Below are 26459 nucleotides of genomic sequence, written 5' to 3'. Positions count from 1 at the left end.
TAATAATAATAATAATAATAATAATAATAATAATAATAATAATAATAATAATAATAAATAATTGTACAAATCCAACTGCCTGTAAAGCAGTGGTCAAAGTAGAGCTACTTTAAATCTACTGTAAAAGTTGCCTAAAACATGAACATACAAGATAAGACATCAGTCAGGTGTGCTCTGTAAAGCTTTCTATGCATCTAGAGACTTAAGTAATACACACACATTTATTTACACCAAAAAAATAAAATAAACAAATATACAAACAGAGGTCACCCTCAGACAGACCTCTTTAAACCCCATTATAAACAATACCCTGGTCTCTTTGTAGCAGTCCACTCTGCTGTCCCCCTTTTCTCTAATTGCCCTCACTAGGTAAACTGTAGCTCTTTTCATATGCAACAATCCAGCAGAAGAATGAGTCAATGAACTGACTGATTGTCTAACTGCCCAACCAATCAGAGACTCGGGGTGCGTTCCGACCTGCACGCAGACAGCGCTTCGTAACGTTAGCTACCATTCCGAGGAGCTTCCTCTGTGGGCGTTTCAAAATGGCGGAGGCACAATACCAGTGAGGCGTCTGTGGTGTAATTTCCCCACATACTGGACTTTTTGACCAACATATCTGTATGCATTCTTTTTCGTAAAAATAATGTGATGGTTTATTTAAACGAAGTGAATCTGCAGCACCGCATGCAACATTCGAAACGCTCAGCTTGTTATTGTTTGTTCGGTCAGCCTTACATTAGGAATATTTTCTAAACTGCATTTAAAAGGAATTAATGGATGAATAGCGCTGTGTTAAAGGTGAACTATATGTAACAGCGTTTTTTTTTTGTTTTTTTTTAAATATATAATTTTGGTATTTCTGCGAGATTATTAGGCTTCACAGTATTTTGGCTGAAAAAAGCACAGCAGTATAGGCTACACCAAAAACGAGAGAACTTTACTATTACTATCGAATCAAGAGCACATTATAAACAAAATTATATACGTACAATAAGACTTAAATCATATTTGAGAGAAAAAACAAACAACCAGTAGTACTTAAATTGTAAGACTTTGCAGAGGAGCAGAAAAGGCAGATGCAGGACCTCATGGAAATGCAGAAGGTTGCAAAACAAAGTAACTAAAGAATGCTAAAGTCATTCACAGATGTATTCAAAGAATCGAAGAAATAATTTCTTTAGAAAGTTTTATTCTTTATTTGCTGTATAAAAATGTTACTGGGTTAAATAGTTGTTGAAAAAATAAATTGTTCTATTTTTGGATTTTTTAAAAAAAAAAATATTTTGCTGTACAACAATACTTACATATAATAGAAACATCTTAATTGCAAGCATAAACTGCACTGTAGCCACCTGTAAATAAAACATGCAATATGCAGCAGTTGTTTTTATCCAAAACACAGAACAAAATTACGTGAGATTGCAGATAACAAAAAAAAAATTGTGTAAAACACATGCAGCACTGATGACCAGGGGGATGTTAATAACTGTGGTCATGTGCAGGTATTTCAAAACGTCTCCATTTGCGCTTGAACAGGTCCAAAGCTCTTTCAAATGACCACTCTAGTGGAGTTCTTTTGAATACCACTCAAATTGCCTAAACGTAGCTACTTATATAAAAGTGACTGGGACATATTTCAAGAAAGACCCAATTATAAAAATCCAACTTTTTTCCTGCTTACATCTAAGTGAATCATGCAATTTATTTATATTACTCTGCGTGGTCCTATTTTTTAAATCTACATGTTATGTACTCTGTATCACGGCTAATGAGAATGTCACAGCTCTTAAATATCCACAAATGTGAGCAGTTACCGATCCAAGTATACAGTAAGTAAACGAGGGATCATTTATTTTGTTTTAAAAATACTGTAGCCTACACTGATCATATGAATCATATACAGCAATTCAAAAGCTTCAAGTGTAACCAATAATTACGTATTTTCTGTATTTCAGAATAGCAAACATATATATATATATATATATATATATATATATATATATAATATATATATATATATATATATATATATATATATATATTTATATAAAACTTACCTCGAATGTTGATCTCTCCATCCAGAAATGTGCCTTGAACAAGACATCACAGTACTGAGGAACAATGCTCTCAACGTAGTTTTCAAGCCGTACAGGACTCTCACATGTGTTTGAATTCACTGCCGCTAAAGCTATGGTGTTGGCTCTCGGTGCAAGTGCAATAGAGGCATTAAAAAGCAGATTTTCTGCACAATCTTCCATAAATTCATCCAAAAACAGCTAGTGCTGTGTTTTCTGCCATCTTGAAAGCTCTCTCTTCGTTACACCCTGGGTGCGTTCACGGTGATCATTCGGCGCAGATTCTGGGTGAGTTTATGGAGATCATTCTTAGAAGATCATTGGCTAAATTGGTCTCCGTGAATGCACCCCCTGTTCAGTAACAACTGACTTTTGTTACGTAGTCTCACAGCAGAGAGCTCTGCCTATTGAACACAGCCCCAGTCTCTCCAATGTTTAGGAATGCTCGTACAAGTTTAGTTGAGGCAGAACTGGACATTTCTTATGGTTGTGCGTCACATGAGTATCAGTACTACTGTACTGTATATCTGATACTAATGAGCAGGACCACAAGTGTAAAGATGCATGAAAGCATTGTATGATCAAGATCACAGAAAGGTTACAATACACAGAATGACAAGACAGTGCTGCTGGACTACATATTACAAGACTATTGTAATAAGGTAATACTTCAATGAGATATGGTGGAGCATGCATACCATAGCAAAAACAAACTCTGAGGAGTAAAAGCAGCTGCATAGTGCCTTTGATCACGTTTCACGATACCTGCTGGGCAATGAAGGACAGATCGGTCTTTTCTGAGTTTTTATGATGCAGCACATTTTGGGTTCTTTTTGGAAACCAAAAAAGCTGTTAATAGTAAAAGTGAGTATAAGCAATATAGCAATTAAAAAAGAAAAGAAAAGAAATAGGAAATCTGAACACTGAGCAGGACCCGCAGAAAAGGTACTGAAATTTGAATATTTTCCACAATGCATTAGAGTTTTACTGTGTTTGCCCTTTCATTAAATGTATGGTGTCGAGGTATTCAACAGTTTAAGCCTGATTAGCACTAGTATTGGACAACTAAATGTTAAGGTAATGTTGTCCAATATTACTGCCAATTAGGGTCTGTGACAACAGCCAGGAGTTTCTTGAAAAGTCTTATTTTTTTAATGCAGCAGATTTAAAAGGACTGACAGTATTTAATCCTATCAAAGAGAAAGTAACGCAGCTGTACATGTGGACTTAAAAATAGCATGCTTATTTATTTATAATTGAGTTTGTTTTTCCATTTAGAAGAAAGTGGTGCAACCGCAGCACTGCAGTAAAGTGGAATAGGTCTATTGTAACTTCATTACGTTCCAGCTATAGAAAGGACATTATTTTCAGACTTTCAACTTAAATATGTACAATGCACATCATTTATTTATTTTTGGCTGTGTGATAGTCTCCACTAGGTGGCAGACCAAGCCCTTTTCTGTTCTTAGTTCCTCCCATCAAGCCAGTGCTCACTAAGAACAGAAGGAGCTTAAGAGACAGTTACGTAAACATAAGAACTAATTCACTGAAGCAGTAGTTCACATGCTCTGTTGCTTCAATTAAACAGGCCAACATTGCTCTGCTCCTGTGCTGAAATGTGATTCATACAGTGCCATTGTATTATTTTAATTACATCCCAAAGGATTTTATTTTAATGGTTTTGCCAATGGTGATAGAGAGAGACAGAGATAATTAATAATAGTTAATTAATTTGCTCCTATTTCCAATCTATTATCAAATCCTCCACTAACAACCCCCGGAAACTATTCTCTACCTTCTCCTCCCTCTCCCTCCCTCTATTGACTTTGCCTCTTTCTTCTCCTCTAAAATCTGATATCTGCAAACTCTTTAACACCTCTTACCCTTTCTCTCCAAAACACTTGAACGGGCAGTACACCGCCAGCTCTCTGCTTTCCTGTCTAACCACTCTCTGCTCGACCCTCTGCAATCTGCTCTCCTGTCTGTCACTAACTCGCTAAACTCTGCCCGTGCTGCCTCTCTCTCCTCTGTCCTAATTCTCCATGATCTCTCTGCTGTCTTTGACATTGTCGATCACTCCATTCTCCTATCCTCTCTCGCTGACCTGGGAATCTCTGACAATGCTCTCGTCTGGTTCTCCTCCTACCTCTCTGACCGCACCAACCAGGTAACCTGGCACGGCTCAACCTCCACACCTCACCCTCTCTCAACAGGAGTCCCCCAAGGATCAGTCTTGGATCTTCTCCTGTTCTCTCTCTACACCCGCTCTCTGGGCCCCTCATCACATCCTATGGTTTCTAATACCATTTCTATGCTGATGATGCTCAGATCTTCCTCTCCTTTCCCCCCTTCTGACTCCACAATCCCCTTCTATATCTCTACCTGTCTGTCTGCTATCTCCTCTTGGATGCACTTGCATCACCTCAAACTCAACCTCTCTAAATCTGACCTCCTTTTCTTCCCCTCCTCATCTTCCCCCTCCTCTGATCTCTCCATCTCCATTCCTCTGGAATCTACCACGCTCTCTCCCTACTCCTCAGCCAAGACCCTTGGAGTAACCCTGGACCCCTGCCTCTCCTACTCCCAGCACATCTCCACTCTGGCACGCACCTGCCGTTTCCTCCTGAGCAACATATGAAGAATCCGACCCTTCCTGACCAACTACTCCATGCAACTACTTGTCCAGGCCCTGGTACTCTCCTGCCTAGACTACAGCAACTCTCTCCTGGCCAGAACCAGAACTCCGCTGCTCGCCTGGTGTTCTCTCTGCCTCGCTTTTCCCATGCTACTACACTGGCTCCCGATCACCGCTCGCATCCAGTTCAAGACTCTTGTACTCGCCTACCGATGCCTTGACCAGACTACACCCCAACCTGACCTCTCTGTTCCGCCTGCACTAGAAGACTGGCTGTACCTCCTCTGTGCTCCCCTGCCTTCAGAGCCCGCTCCTTCTCCACCCTCGCCCTGCAATGGTGGAACTACCTTCCTGTGGATGTCAGGACTGCCCAGTCCCCGACCACCTTCCAGCACCTTCTCAAGACACACCTCTTCAGACAGCACCTGTGAAACTCAACTCTTCCCTTCTGGGCAACATAGCACTCTGCCTTTAATGCACTTATCTGCTCCTTATTTTACTGTATTTAATCCTGCACTTACCCCGATCTGTAGTATTTGTATTTCACTTGCACTCGTATCTAACCCTGATGTAACTATCAACACTTATCTGCTCTGGGCTCCCATCAGTTTCAAAATAAACAGACGTTCAAAGCAGAAAATGACAACTATTCCGTTTTACTGATTCACCAGTCATTAAGCTTGTCTACTGAAATCCATATGCTACCTTTGGATGATTACCTATCAAGGGTGGTAATCTGCAGTGGTGTTATTATGGTGCATACATAGCAGCACCACTGAGACATTACGCCTGAACAGTAACCTTTAAGTCACCGAAGGCCAGTTCCAGCAGCTCCCTTTTAGATACTATAACTTCTTGGAGAGATGGCATTCATGCATTCCTAGAGAGCTGCTTCCACTATCATAGGGCTGCCTGTGGTGTCATAACACGTCTGACATTTAACCACTCAGAAACAAAACTGCCCCATCTGTCCACAGGGTAGCGCTTCTCAAAGAGCAAACGTTATTTTTATTGAAAGATAAGATATTTCGCTGAACTTCATAATATGCAGTACAATCAATCATTGGTAACATGTGTGGAGTCTTAAAAACCACTCAAAGGCATTGCATAAAAAGGGGTTTCCATTAGCTGTCAGCTCTTCCCAAGAGAATTACTGTGCATGTGTCGAACAGAATCATGTGATACATTTTGTTGCCCTTTCTGCTTGTGTAATTCACAAGTTTAACATTTGGTAAATTAAAATATATCGAACAACCCAAAAAGCTGTATATAGGTGCATTTATCTAGGCATTTTCATCACTCATGTTGGTACTCACCAATCTCTTTCCCCAAGGAAGAGTTCAGCATTGCACCTGCAGATGTGACAACGGCACAGCTTCTGAAGCCGGACGGATAGAGTTTGTCGATGGAAACCTTCGGAACGTGCTTCTCCCATCCGAGTGTAGAAAAGGGAGTCTCCGTCCCATCCAGAGTCCTCACTTTCAGCTGGTTCTTCATCTCACAAAACAGTTTTTCCCTGCTTAGCTTTTTAGAGCTCCTCTTTCCACTGAAGTATACATGGTGTTTGTTGGCATTCATGTAGTCTTTCATGGCCTTCTGCAATCGTGGGTTCAGCATCTTGGAGGACACGTTCCCTTTCCACAGCTTGGAAATGACAGACTTGGATTGCATAAAATAGTATTCCTCTAAATCGTCACCCATCCCTAACTCCTTCTCCTTCCTGCGCATGGAGTTTCCTCGTCTAGAATTCTTCCTCCACTTCAACTGAATTTGGTTTTCATCAGTGCCTTCTTCCCCAGGGAGTATTTTCTCCATGTGTTTGTTAATGAGGCTTTCAGATTGTTGCTGACCAGCAGCTAACGTATTATCTTCATTGCTAGTCCTTTTCATTTGACCTCCTCTTTGCCACATGGATTTCACGGTGTTGTCAAAACTCGACCAATTGTCTATATTTAAAGTGTCTGCTGCCTGCTTGTTAAGGTCTTGGTTATAGAAGATGATGTCATTACGGCTGTTGGCATCAGAAACTGGAGGATCTTGTACAGATCCCATGATGACCCGGTTGTTACCCTGAATAGGGTTCAGCCTTCTAGTCTCAAAGTATGATAGGGAGACTGAAGCATGCAGCTCATCCATATGGAGGTCCATGAAATAGGTAAACAGGGCCAGGATGATGAGGACCCATAACAGCATTCCAATAAGCACCAGCTGCTTCCACTGTTTAAAACTGGATTTCATGATGAAGACAATTCCCAGGCCTTAGAGCAGCAAGTTCAACAAGGGTCTAAAAAAGGAAAAAAGGCAGAACATCTTTTTACAGAGAAATTAAGAACATAAAATGTAGCAGTTTTTGCAGTTTTATTTGTTTTGGTTTCTTTTATTATTATTATTTTCGTATTCATGTAACATGCTGAATTTGCAGCCCTGTAGACTAAACATGTCTCAAGTCTGCATGGGTGAGAACCTCCTAGAGGTAGTGTAGTCATCATGCAAGGGTCCTAGTTGTGCCTAATTAGGAGGTGGTTTACCTTGCTAATGTAATCCAAGACTAGCAAATTAAGGTATGTGAAACCAGCCGTGTTATATATTTAATCATTAAGCCTTCTGGTTTAAAAAAAAAATCTATATATAAAAATAAAAAAAACAAAGAACAGTCACAAGTGCTGTCTAAATTCTGCCATTTTTGTTTCTAAAGGGGGGGGGGGGGGTTAAGAATTGCACAACATTCTTAGAATTCCTTCATTCCACACCTGGTATCCGTTTACTGCTGTAGTAACTGTATTTGAGCCTCTAATGAGTGCCCAAGGTGGAGTTTAAGCTGGCAAACTTGTGTATTCTACTTAAATAATAAGCACCAGTGTTCAAATAAGGTTCTGGTATTCCTCATTAGGAGCTCAAGTTTATGCTTTCAGGATGCTGTTCATTTAGCTGTTGCAAGGGTTCGATACCAATGCAAAAGATATTTGTATGCACCTGAAAAGTGGATGGTTGTCATTTTACTTTAAAGAACCACCATATGTTCAGGTAACTCACTGATAAACCCTGTATTTCACCATTAATTATCTCCATGGAGCCATTTCGTTTACTCTTTTTTCATAACCAAAGGGTTCACTGGGAAGAGCAGAAACTGGATTAAACCTTTTTAATAATATTTTTTTTGACAGGTTTTTAATAGCAGGGGGGTCTTACTTTTTTGGAATCTTGAAATCCTGCAATGTCAAGAACTGCCTGCCTTCTTTTTTGCTAGCTTTTTCATAAGCAAGTCCTGTGTACAGCATATAAGCAAGTCCTGTGTAGAGTACTTACCAAAGTGCTGCTACCAAGGCTGGGGTTCCACTACACCAGCATGTTGTCTTTGAAGTATTGGATGGCTCTAAAATGTAAAAGAAAAAAGATGCATTATTGTCTTGATTGTTCCAGCATGTACAGTAGGTTGGTTTTCAGAAAGGCTTTAGTGTACATGAATCATTTTCATTGTACAACAGTATATCCACAAAGAGGTTCTGCAGTCATATTAGCTTTGGTGAGGATTTCTAAATCGATGCACAGGGACTGTAAGTTTTGATGATATCAGCTTGTGCACTTTTCACTTAGTCAGCTACAGCAAAAATGTAGAAGTTAGAAACTCACTGCTAATGCCTTGACATAATAAAGCTGTGAAGATACTGTATCACTGGACAACCACATGAAATTCCCAGGGAACCAATTTCAGCTCTGAATGCGAGAGATATTTTATTGTATACATGCTACAATCAAAACAAGGTTTATTTTAAAGCTAAAAAGTACAATGCTAAAGCAGACATACATTTAGGTTACAAAAAGTAGTACTGCATGTATTTATAATAAGAAAAGTGTTCTGCAACCTTTTAATGTAACCTAGAAGACTTCATATTTACATGCAATACTCCATCCAGCTCCAGTCATGTATCATTACTTGTATTGTATCGTTACTTGGGTATTATATGGATGGTATGATGAATTCAGTTTATCATTTCATCTTTAGCAACAAGCAGGGATCCTAGTTTTCCGCAATAAAAAAAACTTAAAATCTTTGTTATTCTGCAATTAAAATAAAGGGCGTTATTCCACAGCAAGCAGATTCCTAGGATCCCTGGCGATGAGACATTGTTAGCACATTGCATGTTGGAGTGCAGGTATCTACAGACAGGATTTAAAACCTTTTGACCTACAGTGGTGACAGATTTAAGCCACAAATATGCAGCCTTGTACAAAAAGAAAGTTAAACCTCATTTCCAGACCTCCCAGGCACACAACCACATACCACACCCGAATCTTGTGATCCAAAGAAAAGCCATGTTTTTCTCTGAAGCCTGTGATTAAAATATTGGAATGAACTAATCTTTCAGAATTCTTCAGGGTTCCAAACTGAATGGATTTTCATTGTGCTAGACCAGTGGTTCTCAAACACATTTTTTTGGTGGCCTCATTTTCCATTTTCCTAAAAATACTAAGTATATCATAAAATACAGACATATGCACTTCTAAATGTCTTCATTTATTTCCATAATAAAGCCAGTATTTCTAATTTTAAAAATGCAGCAGCCCCTCTCAACTCTGTACTGGATCTTAATTCCTAGGCCCTTCTAATAATAAACTGGAGACAAAAACCTGGTGTTTCACTAGATTATTTTTTATTTATTTGTATTGCTCCGACAACAGGTTAAACTTAATTAGTTACCGATAATCAATCATATAAATTAACATTAATTAATACAATACCTAACCTAAAAGGATATTACTAACATATTTAAGGAATACAAAAACTGCTTCCACTTTCCTGTTCCAATTACACGCTGCACAATTCCCAGCTAAAATTTAACAAAAGAACGAAAACTCGGCCAATCAACCTGCGGGGATTATACGGACGTTAATGCTGGCCAATAGCAGCACACAGAAGAAGTCCAGTATACAGTAGTGTACACTACACTTGTACACTGGCATACCTGTTACTTTTGAATACAGAAACACCAGGAACTAAAATAGCAGGAACGGAGAGCTAGGGTTTTCCCCACACTGTTCTGCTCCTGTACTCAGAACTTAATTTTAACATTATGGTGTGTCATGGTGTCAATTAGGTATGTGTCTGATTGTAGAGAAAGAATTATGAATGCTACTTTATTAGTAAGGCTGTATGTTTTTCAAGGTTATTCCTCTTTAATAGATTTTATGTTTAATTGTGAAATATATATTTTTGATGTGCCGTTAAGAAAGAAAATAATAAAAAAAAAACAGCCCAGTTTGTTTGTCTACCAAGTAAACACAAATGAATACAGATTGATCCACATATTACAAAGAATTTAAAATCAACAACCTGTAATTGAAATAGCCTTAAAATGCGAACCACAGCACCAACTGCACCATAAAGCACCCTTGTATGTTACTGCTAACAGCTTTAAATTTAGAAAAAATGGATGAATGAATCCATTCAAAAGATTAACAAAACAGCTAATAATTAGCAGTCATTTACACCATGTTGTGTTATAATGGGTTACAGCTGTAAATCCAAAAATTATGAAATCCTTTAACAGTGGGGATGATGAGGCACTATATTTCACCCTTGTGTAACCACCTCGCTCAAAATCTCCAAATTGGTTTACATTACATTTTACTTTGTAACTGATCCCACATTCAAAGATTCTATCAGCTGGAGAATTAATGAGACCACTGAGAATTGAATCCAAAATGGCGGAGCAGCATAATTATAAACCTTAAATGGGAGGAACGGATTCATCTGGCTGGTGAATACTGGGGTTACTAGGCAGCCTCCCACTGGGGGTGGGCGAGTTTCACATTGCCTGCCCACATATTGTGTCTAATACATGGGCCAGCCAGTGCTGCAGACCTCCGACTGCTGGCCAGCTATGCTGCAGCATGTCCATCTTAATCCTGTCACAGGGACAGTGGGTGACTGCACATGACAGCAAAGCTAAATGGCCAGAAGAATGCGAGGGAAAAGAGGGAGAGGCTGTCCTATAAAAAAAAAAAAAAACTACCTTATCTGTGCTGTTTTGCATGTACTCTTTTTATTATACCTTCTATAGGCACTGTGTGTGTGTGTGTATATATATATATATATATATATATATATATATATATATATATATAGTGAAAGAATCGCACCTCTCTGCGGTTCGTTGCCCCTTTAAAAACACCGACCCAACACACACAAACGGATTTTTAAAGCGCGGTTGCGCAATTTTTTAATAAACACAGAAACAAAAATAAACAAAACAAACACCTAGCTCTCTTTGAGCACTAACTAAACAGAACAGGAACCTAAACTAAAACAGGACAGCTAAGCTGTTTACCTGTACAAAACAAAACAAACAAAACACACAAAAAAGGCTTCACACTACCTTTTTCTTTTAATTACAGCTGTACCCACACCAGCACAGTCGGGCTTCTGCCCTCTTCAGCAGCCGCCTTGAGCAGTCTGACTGCTTTCCTTTTAAACCCTGCACCTGGCTCTAATTTTCAATAATAGCCAGGTGCAGGTACTGATTAAACAATAAAACAATTAAACAAAAGCAATTAAACCATTAACAAAACAAGTGTGCCTTCCGCACATGTTTTTTCTGCAGGGAGGTTTTAACCCCCTCCCTGCTGTCTCACAATATATATATATATATCACACATATACACACACACAGTGCCTATAGAAAGTCTACACCCCCTTGAACTTTTTTCACATTTTGTTGCGTCAGTGCCTCAGAGTTTCATGCATTTAAATGATGATTTTTTCCACATATCTACACATCATACTCCACACTGTTAAGGGGAAAAAAAGTTTTATTGAGAAAAAAATTATATGAAATTATATAAAAACTGAAAGATCATAATTGGACCCCCTGAGTTAATACTTGGTGGAAGCACCTTTGGCAGCAATTACAGCTGTGAGTCTGTTGGGATAGGTCTCTACCAACTTTGCACACCTAGATTTGGCAATATTTGACCTTTCTTCTTTACAAAACTGTTTTGATATTTTTTTATACCCATCCCCTGATCTGTGCCTTTCAACAACTTTGTCCCGGAGTTCTTTTGAGAGCTCCTTGGTGTTCATGGTTGAGTCTTTGCTTTGAAATGCACTACCCAGCAGAGGGAACCTACAGGAACTGCTGAATTTATCCTGAAATCATGTGAATCATTACACTTTAACACCAGTGGAGGCCACTTAACATGGTGTGTGATTTTGATGGTGATTGGTTACACCTGAGCTAATTTAGGATTGCTATTACAAGCGGGGTGGACACTTATCCAACCAAGCTAATTCAGTTTTTGTTTTTTATTAATTACAGTGCCTTGCGAAAGTATTCGGCCCCCTTGAACTTTGCGACCTTTTGCCACATTTCAGGCTTCAAACATAAAGATATGAAACTGTAATTTTTTGTGAAGAATCAACAACAAGTGGGACACAATCATGAAGTGGAACGAAATTTATTGGATATTTCAAACTTTAACAAATAAAAAACTGAAAAATTGGGCGTGCAAAATTATTCAGCCCCTTTACTTTCAGTGCAGCAAACTCTCTCCAGAAGTTCAGTGAGGACCTCTGAATGATCCAATGTTGACCTAAATGACTAATGATGATAAATAGAATCCACCTGTGTGTAATCAAGTCTCCGTATAAATGCACCTGCACTGTGATAGTCTCAGAGGTCCGTTTAAAGCGCAGAGAGCATCATGAAGAACAAGGAACACACCAGGCAGGTCCGAGATACTGTTGTGGAGAAGTTTAAAGCTGGATTTGGATACAAAAAGATTTCCCAAGCTTTAAACATCCCAAGGAGCACTGTGCAAGCGATAATATTGAAATGGAAGGAGTATCAGACCACTGCAAATCTACCAAGACCTGGCCGTCCCTCTAAACTTTCAGCTCATACAAGGAGAAGACTGATCAGAGATGCAGCCAAGAGGACCATGATCACTCTGGATGAACTGCAGAGATCTACAGCTGAAGTGGGAGACTCTGTCCATAGGACAACAATCAGTCGTATACTGCACAAATCTGGCCTTTATGGAAGAGTGGCAAGAAGAAAGCCATTTCTTAAAGATATCCATAAAAAGTGTCGTTTACAGTTTGCCACAAGCCACCTGGGAGACACACCAAACATGTGGAAGAAGGTGCTCTGGTCAGATGAAACCAAAATCGAACTTTTTGGCAACAATGCAAAACTTTATGTTTGGCGTAAAAGCAACACAGCTCATCACCCTGAACACACCATCCCCACTGTCAAACATGGTGGTGGCAGCATCATGGTTTGGGCCTGCTTTTCTTCAGCAGGGACAGGGAAGATGGTTAAAATTGATGGGAAGATGGATGGAGCCAAATACAGGACCATTCTGGAAGAAAACCTGATGGAGTCTGCAAAAGACCTGAGACTGGGACGGAGATTTGTCTTCCAACAAGACAATGATCCAAAACATAAAGCAAAATCTACAATGGAATGGTTCACAAATAAACATATCCAGGTGTTAGAATGGCCAAGTCAAAGTCCAGACCTGAATCCAATCGAGAATCTGTGGAAAGAACTGAAAACTGCTGTTCACAAATGCTCTCCATCCAACCTCACTGAGCTCGAGCTGTTTTGCAAGGAGGAATGGGCAAAAATTTCAGTCTCTCGATGTGCAAAACTGATAGAGACATACCCCAAGCGACTTACAGCTGTAATCGCAGCAAAAGGTGGCGCTACAAAGTATTAACTTAAGGGGGCTGAATAATTTTGCACGCCCAATTTTTCAGTTTTTTATTTGTTAAAAAAGTTTGAAATATCCAATAAATTTCGTTCCACTTCATGATTGTGTCCCACTTCTTGTTGATTCTTCACAAAAAATTACAGTTTCATATCTTTATGTTTGAAGCCTGAAATGTGGCAAAAGGTCGCAAAGTTCAAGGGGGCCGAATACTTTCGCAAGGCACTGTAGCTACACATTTCGAGAATATTTTTTTCACTTGGAAGTTGTGGGTAGGATGTGTAGATCAATAAAAAAAAAAGATTTTAATGCATTTTAATTCCAGGCTATAAGGCAACAAAAGGCGAAAATTTTGAAAGGGGATGTAGACTTTCTATAGGCACTGTGTATGTGTATGTGTGTGTGTATATAAATATATATATATATATATATATATATATATATATATATATATATAATGTCAAATATTGTCTTGCTCTTTCTACCAGAAGAGCCTGTGCTTAAGAGTGTGCTCCGAGCACACTTTTAAACCAAGGGGAGACGTTAGACGTTTAAGAAGGACAGAGAAGTTTTGAACTCCTGTAAGTGGTTTTGTTTGTGCACTGGGCGTGCTTTATGTCCAGACAACTTTTTGATATTCAAGAAAATCACACAGACTCATTTAATTTGAAGTTTTAATGAATCAGAGCAGTAGTAGTGCTCTTTTCAGTTTATTAAATGCTTTAAAAATTGATCAAGTGGTTGCAAGCCACTTTGGATCCCTGCTAATAGGCAGCCTGGGCATTGCTAGTGCCCATACAGGTTTAACAGCATTATACTTCAATACAGTAATACAAATGGTTACTATATATTTAGCCTTCAGGCTATGCATGCATAAAGCTAAAAACACTCACGCTAAATTCTAGAACATTCAATATATATATAAAATTCAAATATATATTTACCTTCCAGTATATGGAAGTGTAGTGTAGGGTATATTGAAAGATAAGAACGGTCTTCAAAAGGCAGAGACTTGACTTTTACCAAACAGCAATCAGTTTTTCAGAGATCTTCAGAGCATGGACCCCACAGCTTGTAGTTAGAAAGTCGCACGATACTTGACTGGGGTTTTACCTTGGTTTTTATAGGATTTTCCCTCCATTGAATACATCAGGAGTCCCAATTAAATCTGATCATCAATCTGCCTTGACAGTTCCTGTCATTGAGTTAATTATATTTTCTAGAAGGATCCAATCAACTCTGTTTTCAAAATTAACTGAATGTGAGCTCATGTTTCACCATCTTCCACCCCTCCTTTCCCTAAAAATTAGGTGAACTGGAGTTCACAGGGTCCTTGCTACCAAATACAAGTATATGTTTATGAAAGATGTTTTTAATATGTAACACCAGATCTATTTAATGATATTGAGCTGGGTCAAAAAATATATATCCCTCTTAGCCGCATATTATGTTACCTTTTCAGTGTGTTGTCAATGGGTCAGTTTATCTTCATATACAAATGTGTGTTAAAGTATTTGACAAAGAGTGTGGGGGTTTATCACAAGCCTTTGAATAAGACCACTAAGCATACAGTGGCAAGTCCAGTTATTTTCATTTAAATTCAGGCTATAATAAACATGTTAAATACAATAGCATTATATTAACTTGTACCATGCTTGGACAAAGCCTGACATCTCTGTCTGTTTCTAAAAGTTGCCTGCACAAACAGGGTTCCACATACCTTGTTTACTTGCCAAGCCTAGTGTTTTAATTAACATGAAACAACACTGTAAGCACCTTTCCAAATTCACTGTATGAAGTCATTTTTGTCTGATTCAAGAGACGCCTGGACTGGTATCTTTTCAGAAAATACAAAAAAGTACATCCTAACTTTTTACAACTAAGCTCTCAATATTTTCCTAAAATACTGAGATACGTACTCCTGGTTTCTTAAAGCACCTTCTGTTGGTTATCATTCAAGGTTGGCAAATCATGCTTTCAAGAGCCAACACCGAATCCTGCTTTGTGGTGCCAAAGACTAAGCTTTACTTTTTGAAGGTCTAATGCCCTTCCAGAATTCTACTGTGTGTCCAGTTATTTATATCTAAATACAGGCTAGCATTAATATACCACAATACTATAGTGCTACAGTGACGGAACTAAGTCTGACCTTCTTCACTGTTCATACAAAATCCAGTCAAAGCAGGTTTTAAGACAACCTTTGCTTTTTGCCAATTTTAGGATTAATTAAGATGAAACACTATTGTAAGCATTTTTCAATACTCATTATTTCAAACCAATATCTAACTTAACGTATTAACACGTCCTACACTTTCCGTTCCAATCTCTTCCTGCCAGGTTCTAATTAATTTCTGTTATATAGAGAAAATGATTATTGTAAGATAAACTCCTATCTTCTGTTATCCAAAAGGTATTTCCGTTTGTTAATATTAATGAGAGCGCTCATTATAGAGAGGATCTTGGCTTTTAAATCGCTGACCATCAAAAATCCCAGCTACACAGGCCAAAACCAAGGAGTCATTTTCAACATTGCTTTTACTACAAGCAGGTGAGAATAAGGTTACAACATTAGTTCACTGTATATCTAAAGTTATACCTTAAATGATTGTATAACATGTAGATCTAATTCAGATATGTTGACATAGCAATCTCTTATAAACTGCAACTCTACTTTACTTTATTGATATACCAGAAGGCAAGAGGTTAATTTTTAATTATTAATATATTTAATATTAAATGAATATTTAAACCTAGGACTGCTCATACATTTACTTAATGTTATTATATTAGACTTCTTATTTATTTAAATACTTTGTTTTTTTTCTTATTATAATCCAACCTAGTTTGACTGCTTCTAGCATATTAACTGTACTCCATAGATTCTGCCATTCTGCTCTCGCTGGATCAGAATGTCATGAGACTCTGAGTAATTAAAAAAGATCCCCGATAAGGGAGGTTTGGAACTTTCAGCAGGTCAGTCTGACCTTCAGTACAATTAACTTCTCCACACAGGCCTTACACAGATCAGCTAATAATTACTGGTTTTATATTCTTTAAAAACACATTACAGTCATTACAACATTTGTTGCAGTTTCACAAATGTTCAATTTGTTTCCCAAAGATCAGCAGTAGCTTCCATTAGCTGTGGCAGTCTTGGGTCAGTTTCTGCTCACAGGTGTGGGCGACAGTCTTTAAAAGCCTGATACCTGCAAAAACTTAAATCTTGTGTCTGCCAGCTGACTGTGCCTGCATCCAGGAGCTGTGTTGTAAACAGAGACGCAGTTCCATTGAACACTATTGTGTAAACACGTGTAAACTATTACATACAAACCTGTAAAACAGATTTTTTTTTTCTAAAAAAAGAATATATAACATACGTTTCATATTAGGCTCATAAGTTGTTATCCTACCTGTCATTTCAGTTTGCTGTATGCATCTGAGTGCAGCTTGCCATATTCCAATCAAAATGACTACTTTCAAGATTAAATATTTCCTTCTGATATATTCCCAGTTGCATTTGTTTTTTGTTTAAAATACCTAGAGACATGCAGAGACAGTTAGCTTTGCATGTCTTACCTGTTTATTAAACCGTTTTATTTATCCTGTGTTCGTTATTGTTTATTACATTTCAGTGGCGGCTCGTCTTTGACAAAGTACTTTAAATGTACTTTGTTCAGCTGACAGCATTTTAATGCATTCAAATAGACTGCAGTCGCTATGCAAAATATACCCCCATCAATTAAAAAACATTAGCACTGTATACAACACACAAATTGCAGAATTGCGGATACAAGTTTTTATAATAAATTTGCAAATCAGAAACTTAAAACCAACCATTATGTGACACCAGCGTCAAACATATGCTATAAAGACGCAAATACAATATCACAAAATGATTAATTCAAAACGAACAAGCAGTTTGTCAGGTCGTGGGCAAGACATTGACAGTTTTACTCCATTAAAAGAGATGTAACCTTGTCTTATTTAGTTGAAAGAAGTTAACATGGCCAACAATAGTTTGTTCACAGCTCTGCCTGGCATTTTATGAACTCCTTGCCGAGTTCGTTTACCGTGTTTCTTCAAAATCTCCAGTGCTGGTGTTATTCTGACATCCTTAGAAAATACTAACCAGGGCTGTCAGTATCAGAGTGTAATATAAAAGACTGTGTGTGTGTGTATGTAGATTTAAACGCTGACATTGCAAAGAGTTTAAACGTTCATAAACATTTACCAAAAGCACATCTCTAGTACCAACCTTGACACCCGTCTCGTCTTCTCACTCTGTCCACGCGCCAGAACTGACGCGCTCTAAAAAGAATTGCTGGCTTTGCTACCATAAATATAGAAAAAAAACCCAGCTGTTCATTCACTGTTCTTATTGGGCTCTTGGTATCACAGGGCTTGAATTTCATGTTTGTGTGCTGGGGGGATTTCCCCCCTGTGCTGCAGCCAATTGGGGGGGGGGGATTCCAAAATTTTAGGAGGGAATGGCAAAAGAAAAAATAACTTTTGCATATACAAAACTGTATATATTTTACTGCATCATCATTCACACTGGTGTTGCTTTAAAATTAGCTGCTTTCAGGAGACCTAACAGAGCACTCTCCATTGCTTTTGCCATTGTCTGACATGAAGTGTGTTGCATGCAGCAGAAGAAAAGGGTGCTTTTCTTTTAAACCAGCGCTCCATTTCTTTTTTTTAACTCTTTACACACAGCCCTATGTCTGCCTGTTTTTCACTGTTTTCATTTATTTATGTTTAACTACTTGATTATTTGTACTGCATGCACATAACATATCAAATGAAAGGCCAAAAAAATGTCTTTTCATATTATGTAAAGTTGCAACAGGATCAGGCATACTATATGTGGTAGAGATGAGAATATATGTTTAAAAAAAAACAAAAAAAAACAAACAAAAAAAAAAAAACACTGCACCATTGAAACTCAATATGAAATAAAAAAGCTTTCCAACAATACCACCCCTTTCAATTTACCTGCTACAATGACGGAGCAACAGACTCAAAACAAAACCTATGCTGTGAACTCTGTCACATGATGAGAGGCTTAAATTCAGATGATCGTAATTCCGGCTAGGAGTACTGCATACACACACTGAATACTTCATTGGAAGCCTCCAAGTCTGTACTTTTAAACAAGTCATGAACCAGGTAGGTGGCTTTTACGGTGTAATGCCTCCTGCAGCACAACGGGGGGCAGGTATTAGCTGAACAATAATACTGTACAGTACCGGTTACAAATTAAAGTTACTGGTGTAGTGCATAGACAAATAAAACATGTCGAAAAGTATTTACCTCCGTAGCCTACTGTATGTACTGTACTTATTTCCTTTACACAACTAAAATATGCATAGATTCAAACTAAAGTTTTCTGTGATATTCTTAAATTAAAGCACTGAAAGAATGTAGGGAAGCATGGTTAGGGTGCAGAATTACCATGCATGTGTACCATGTTAAACTTCCATATATAGAAACTTTCCGTTTTTGGGGACCCTTTCTTTTAGATTCCGTTTTGGTTTGTTTTCACTGTGCCCGGGGTCTGTTTGCGCTACACTATTACAGTGTAATGATTACTTACGAAAGTCCTAAATCGTATGAGATGCAAACTCAGTTTTCTCCTGTATAATGAACAGTAATTTATGCTGTTTGTAAACTTGCGGTGAAATTACGATAGTTCATGAAAGAGAGCTGCTTAGTACATTGCACGCAGAAATTGTACGAAGCACGGAGGCTACGAATTCGCAGTATTTACGAACACGTAAGTAATATTAGTACACAGAGCCCATAGCATGTGGTCTTGTTTTCTAATTGCATGTCGCCTAACCGTTCACAACTTTCTTACTGCAGGTTTTCTTTTTCATCTTTCTGTAATGACAATTTAGTTTACTGATCATTATGTTGTACAAAATGTTAAATTCATAAAAAAATATTATGTTATAAAATATTAATTTTTTGCAATAAAATGTTTTAGCCTGATTATATTAGGTTTTGAAAATAAATAAATACAGCATTATATGGAAGTTTTTGTCTCCCTCCCTCCCTCCCTCCCAAATAAAATTCTTAATATCAAAGTTTTATTTGTAAAAAAAAAAAAAAAAAAAGTTTTTACTTGATAACTTGTGTGTTGTTTCTTTATTTTTATACTGAAATATAATTGTATCTCAAACTGGAAAATAATGTTTCCAATCTCACTGGTCTGCTGGTCTGCTTTTGCCATTTCGGAGGTTGATTTTTTGTAAAATATTATGCATTGTAAAACCTTATCTAGCACCGCAACTGTACAATATATTTCAATTCTGATTTCAGATTTGAAATCCTTGACAAATTATGAAGCTACAATATACTAAGTTTTTTTTGGTGTTAATCTGTATTTTATGTGCATGTAAAGTGATAGCTGTGAAAATCCTGCATGAGCAGTGGAAAGACCAGAATGAATAGACTTCATTGCCAGTATATCAGTTTCCCTAACAGGATCAACGTGACGCCTCACCTGCAGAGGAATGCACAGGACCTATAAAGCTTCCAAGTCGCACTGCAAAAGTGCGCGAATGCAGACGGATACAGGTTCAGCATGAAAGCAATAAAAAGCACTTACAGTTTATTATAGTAGCCAGAGTGGTTGTCTTTTGTCTAATTTACTTTCTTTGAAAGATTTTTTAACAACCGAAGCCTAATGACAAGATCATTGAAGACAAAAAAAAGAAATAATTGCTTCCAACACTTAGCAGGTTGATCCACGGGAGATTCACATTCTGTTGCTGCTCCAACATTATTTCTGCTGCTGTGAGCTATCCAAAAGAACACAGGTCTTTTGTAACCATGCTGTCTGCAAACAACTTATACGGAGAAATTTTTGGCAGCCATTTATATTGTATCTCAACAGTAGTTGTTATGGTGAATCAAAAAAGAAAAACAATAATGCAATTTTTTGGCTGCATAATAATTTAATTATTTTAGTTTTTTCACTTCTGCTTTTAGTTCATATCTCAGCCTTGCCTCTAAAATACTTCAATAAGTTTCTTGGTAAACAACAAATAACCACCAACTAATACAAATGTGAAGGACTTTATGAATAAATAAGTAAAAAAAGAGCAACTGTACTTGCATTTTCCTTGAATGATAAATACATTTGTCCTATTTACTTTAATTACCCAGGTGAGCAGATAAAAGCCATGAAAATTGCTTACTTATGAGTTTGTGATTGAGTAACTAATAGGTAAGGCTTACAATAGAAGCACAAACAACTAAAGTTTGAAACCTATAATTTTAAATAGTAATTCATTGCAAATGAAAGTATGTACAGAAGCTACGAATTACTCATTTATTCTTGATTACCTTATTGGTGTCTGCAAACGTTCTGAGCCCAAGATTCTTTTAGATTGTTATCATTTATCATGTAACTGGCTGCTATGTGCGTGCGTGCAAGTTTTTTTAAATTTTTTTTTATTTCCTGGATCATGTGATACTGTGATCATCTTTCAACATGACATTTACATTATATTATATATATATATATATATATATTAGAATGATTCATTACTAAGGCTGTGTTTTATAAAGCTCCAGTGCTTGCACTGTATTTTTTTTTCTAGAAGTAAAAACAAACTGTCCGTTAATGTTACAAAACAAGTATGAAAAAATATAAGTGTGTATAAACATCCTTGGATTTTGTGTTATTTATTTATAGCTTACAAAAGTTATTATAAATCATATAAATAAGAGTTTATATGTATACATATAAATAACAATTTAAATAAGAGTGGTGTTAACTTTAAACTGATGGAATAGCAGTTTCTATCATACTGTATATATTGTAAGACCCAGGATTTATACTGTTACATGTCTGGTCTATGTGTGTGTGTATGTGTGTGTAAGCAGGGAAGTAGTAAGCTTGCCTCAGCCAGGACTGATTGACATCCGGGTAGGCGGGGACATGAAAGCCCACATCAATGCTGACAGAGCTGACAGCTGAGTCAGACAAGTTGCTGTGTGAATGTGCAAGACTGTTTGTTGTTTTTGGTGTGGGCCAGGCTACAGGGGCCAGGAATAATCGTCCCAATAAACCGTGGATTTGAGTATCTGCAAATTGTGTGTGTCTTCATTTTCCACAGTAAGCTACAATATTAAATTTGGCTTAGAACTTAAGAAAGTTTACAAATTAGAGGAGGCCATTCGGTCCATCTTGCTCGTTTGGTTGGTAGTAGCTTATTGATCCCAGAAGCAGCTTCTTGAAGGATCCCAGGATGTCCGCTTCAACAACATTACTGGGTTGGTTCCAGACCCTCACAATTCTCTGTGTAAAAAATTGCCTCCTATTTTCTGGTCTGAATGCCCCTTTATCTAATCTCCATTTGTGACCCCTGGTCCTTGTTTCTTTTTTCAGGTCGAAAAAGTCCCCTGGGTCGACACTGTCAATACCTTTTAGAATTTTAAATGCTTGAATCAGATCACCGCGTAGTCTTCTTTGTTCAAGACTGAATAGATTCAATTATTTTAGCCTGTCTGCATACGACATGCCTTTTAAACCCGGGATAATTCTGGTCACTCTTCTTTGCACTCTTTCTAGAGCAGCAATATCCTTTTTGTAACGAGGTGACCAGAACTGAAAACAAAATTCTAATGCATTGTAAAGTTTTAAAATTACTTCCCTTGATTTAAATTCAACACTTTTCACAATACTTAATTGACCTATTGAGCCATTTTTGTTTTAGATTTAGATTTCTCTACTTTTGGGATGTAATTATTTTGCGCCTCTAGTATTACATTTTTAAAAAACAGCCATCCTTTTTCTGTGGATATTTTCTCTATTTCACTCCAACCTACTTCTCTTAGTCTCTGTTTCATACCTTCATAGTTTGCTTTTCTAAAATTGTAAACCTTAGCTTTAGTCATTACTTTTTGGGTTTTAAAAATCACTTCAAATTAGACCATGTTGTGGTCTGAGTTTGCCAATGGCTCTTAGTTATAGTCTTCGTTATTTGAAAAGACTAAATCAAGGCATGCCTCCCCTCTAGTCAGTGCCTTGACAAATTCAAGTTCTTCAAGTTCTAACATTTTGTTTCTGAGACTTCTAGCATTTAGACAAATACATTTAATGGCTGTCTTACCGGAGTTGTTGCCCTTGTTTTGATGTGGTCTCCCTTCTGTTTCTTTTGTTTTCTCCTCCCTTCCTTTCTAGTTTAAATGCTTCTGAACCTCCTCAAGGATCCTTTCTCCAAGTAGATTGGTTCCATGTTTGTTTAAGTGCAGTCCGTCCCGCCTATATAGATAGTCCTTGTTGAAGAATGTGCTCCAATGTTCAAGAAAGGTGAAGCCTTCCTGTGTACACCACGATTTCAGCCGTGCATTTTGATTATGCATTTCCAACTGTCCATATGCTCATTTGCAAAGTCCTGGCAGTATCCCAGAAAATACCACCGTTTTGGTCTTGTCTTTTAATTTCCTTCCTAGGTCTCTGAATTTGTTTTGCAGGGATCTTGGCCTGTCTCCAATGTTGTTTGTACCGATGTGGACGACCACTACTGGGTCATCTCCTGTTCGTTCTAGGAGCCTGTCCACACTCTCAGTGATGTGCGTGACAGAGGCTCCTACAACAGTGTGCTGCCTTCCAGTAAAGAGTGACTGCAAACTGAACTTGCTGCGTTTCTCAATATGGAGTCCCTAACAATCATGACCCCCCTTCTTTTTGCTGCCTGGCCAGCACTGTTTGTAGGGTCCTGGATATTGTTCCTTTCATTCTCTTGATGTTGCTTTTGGTCATTTAAATTTTGAAGTGGCTCAAATTTGTTGGATGTTTTGATTTCTGGTGTTTGGTTGTGTTTATTTGCAATGCTTGTGGGCATTGTAAATAAAAACTTTTGGAAATTGGCTTTTAAACTTAAATAAAAAATAAATGAAAACTGCAAACAACAGCGATTATAAACAAGAGGAATATATTCGGTAAATGATTGACTTTTGCTTTTAAAATGCACTTTTAATTTATGTTGAATCCATGTGGAAAATGTAATGCTAGCTTGTGGAGGGGTTGATTACTTCTGCTACCTGTATAATGCGAGAGGCATTAGTAGGCTGCTACTGTAGCTAAGACAAATACCTTTAATACCAGTTTCACAAAACACAGAATCATTAAAGAGATTAAACATTTTCATTTGTTTCCATTTATCTTCCTCTACAGTGTACAATGGTCTTCAAACTTATTACCCTGTTTTACATGGTTGTGAAAAACGACTATTTCTTGATCAACTCCATATTACTGTAAACAACTCAAACCAGCTACCAGCCAAGTACCGTAAAAGAAATGTTTCCACAATGTATGTAATGCAATGGTGTGCATTTGAATAGTAAAATACAAAACGGCATTTGAATTACTGTAATGTTCATGATTTTTTATTTATTTATTTATTATTTTATTACCAACACTACGTTAACGTTTGATTCTGTAGCTGGACGGTCTTCAGTTAATTGTCTTCACCACAATACTGTGTTTTTAACCACTGTACCTAGTTAAAGCAGCATGATCAATCAGCATGTTCCATAAACAGAAGTTTGGCAATTGGGGCAAAATGTTTACGCAACTCTCAGTTTCTCTTCATATTCCTCGGTAATACCACAGAAATACAGACCAAAACCTGCTGAAGTGAAAGAATTTGATTTTATTCCTGATGAGCTGATCCTCGCATTAACACACCACCATGTTAGTAAGCATGTCATCACACCTGTGTTATACTGCAACCGCTTTGTTATGCAAAAACTATATTTTCTTTACATCTACTTTACAAGGCTGGCGCTGCGATCTGCTATTTTCCAAACATTTCTTGCATCCCATTGATAGATCAGAATGAAAAACTGCTTGTGACCTGTCGATATGAAAAGTCTATCATGCAGCATTACTGGTCCTTAAAGCATCACTCTGCTTTTAGTTTTTTGCCATTATGATGCCAGTATTTGAAATATGAATATTTCTTGCAAATGGCCAAACCATTTCAATATTTAGACAGTACATGCCCAAAGGGATATTTAAGCTGACAACAAGTTCACTACCAGAGATTTCATTTTGCCTGGCACTAAAAAAGAAAATCAATACTACATTATCTTGGCAGTAAAATATTTTGGAGCTTTCATGATTAATTGTTTTGCATACACTGGTTGCAATGCATCTTGCACAATTCTGTTACATGCTGCCGACTCACTTTAGGGTTTGCATTGTAACACCTACTCCAACAGACAATTGCAAGCATTGCATTCCTCCTTGACGACATGCCATCTACTGTTGTATGTGAAAAGCCATTTGTTTTCCAAGTGGATGACCTACCTAAACAAACAACGTTATTATTGCTATTGGGGATAAACTAGACACTGAATTATGAAAAACCAAAAACAAATACACTGCAACTTTTCACTAAATGGATTGTCCGTTCACTGTTTCTCAGCTGAAACAGCTGTCTCTCAAGTTAGAGTGAACTCAATCACTCCCTAGATTTCCACCACTATCATCACCTTGTTGTACACGCTATGGACAATGAACTGCAAGCAAAGTAGGGCACCATCTTAACTTTTTTTTTTTTTTTCAGTCATGCTTTATGAAATCATACAACATATGGAATTATTGAAAAATGTATGGTTGTTAAAAATGCAAATGTCTTCAAGTGTTTATTGTATTATTGTTTTTATTCTGTAAATGGGACAGTATTGGTTTTAATAACAGGCAGTATAGCTACTTTGTTATGAGAAGCTCTGGAATCATTGTCAGGGTCAGTTTCATTGTTGTTAACTTGGCATACTCTAGCTTGCTGACATACAGTATACTTCCAACATAATTGCAAAAAAGAAATTCAAAGAAAAAATGATTTCCTACCAGAAAACAAAGCCCATTTTCATTAGTAACTCGTGATAATTGAACATGGGTTGTGGTAATATGCAGCAGTATACATCTGCAGTGTTTTGCTAAAAGCAGAACTGTGATGTAATATTGATATATTGAGAAATGCCCCTTATTCTTCTTCCGTACCAGCGTGACACTGTACTGAATAATGTTACCTTGGGCAACTTTACACAATAAGTAGTCATTCTGCAATGTATTGCAGTAAAACTACACGGCGATAGCACCACAATTTCCCCTTGCTGCGTCGCACAAATTCGAATGTTTGTGTACGATAACGTGCCTGTTTGTAATTAATTAACTTGTTTAACAGTGTTTGTTAATTTTAAGTAAAACAAATAGCTACATTTCGAAATGACCCTCCACAGAGAGGATTGCTAATTACCATACACCACGGACCATGCTTTTTTGTTCTCATGAATCAACCCCCCGCCGCCGCACCGTGTTACTAAATACTTTATTATTATTATTATTATTATTGTTATTTTTAAATAAACAACGGCTTACCTTCAACATAAACCATCACCCAAGGTCTGTAAAATCACCGAAGCATTTCCTTTCTGAATTCAAATCTACGAAGTGAGAGCCGAGTCGACTTGCCTTAGCTCCCCCAACACGACACTCTATATAACAGCTGCAGCTCAACGCTCTTCTCACTGTTATTGTTCGTTTTCTTTTTCCTCCCATCCCACTCCGTGTTGTAAAATGTGGGCGGAGAGTTGTTAGTACCGGCACAACCAGTACCAACACACTGAACAAGAATATCCTACCATAACATTAAATCGACAGAACAAGTTCTAGGAGGATGTTGCCCATATTTTCTTCCTCCTCCGCTGCTTCTTTTCTGATTTACTTGGCGCATTTCCTTCTTAGCAGTGAGCCACGTCCAGTTTTTCTATATGATCAGCCTTTTCCATTTAGAAAGGCAATTTGCTTTCGATTTGGTGAAACGGAAATGCTAATTAGCTACGGCCTAGGTACACCTACACTTTCAATAGAAACATTGGACACTACTGTATTTGTCGGCTGTGTGGCTGCATACTGTCGCTAGCTACAATATTTGATAGTCTACTCTAAACAGAATCTATTTTTTGTATCATTATTTATGGAAATCCATGTAGAGCAGAATCAAAACTCC

General features: G+C 37.6%; 1 protein-coding gene across 2 annotated transcripts in view; it reads right to left on the bottom strand.

Annotated features, from left to right (window-relative positions):
- The window catches only part of LOC117405923 (beta-galactoside alpha-2,6-sialyltransferase 2-like), a 35915-nt gene extending 9664 nt beyond the window's left edge, over positions 1 to 26251 (bottom strand). Inside the window, exons 1-3 of one of the 2 annotated variants that reach the window (XM_059029987.1) lie at positions 25829 to 26251; positions 8020 to 8086; positions 6030 to 6997 (exon numbers count right to left, since the gene is read on the bottom strand). In XM_059029987.1, the coding sequence (XP_058885970.1) occupies positions 6030 to 6951 (922 nt within the window). In that variant the 5' untranslated portion in view covers positions 6952 to 6997; positions 8020 to 8086; positions 25829 to 26251. The remainder of the gene's footprint in view (positions 1 to 6029; positions 6998 to 8019; positions 8087 to 25828) is intronic. The other variant, XM_034009456.3, reaches the window with a different exon arrangement.
- Between the last annotated feature and the right edge of the window lie 208 nt (positions 26252 to 26459).

Source organism: Acipenser ruthenus, chromosome 9, assembly GCF_902713425.1.
Source record: "Acipenser ruthenus chromosome 9, fAciRut3.2 maternal haplotype, whole genome shotgun sequence".
NCBI lineage: Eukaryota > Metazoa > Chordata > Actinopteri > Acipenseriformes > Acipenseridae > Acipenser > Acipenser ruthenus.
This window is presented reverse-complemented; position numbering and strand designations above follow the sequence as displayed.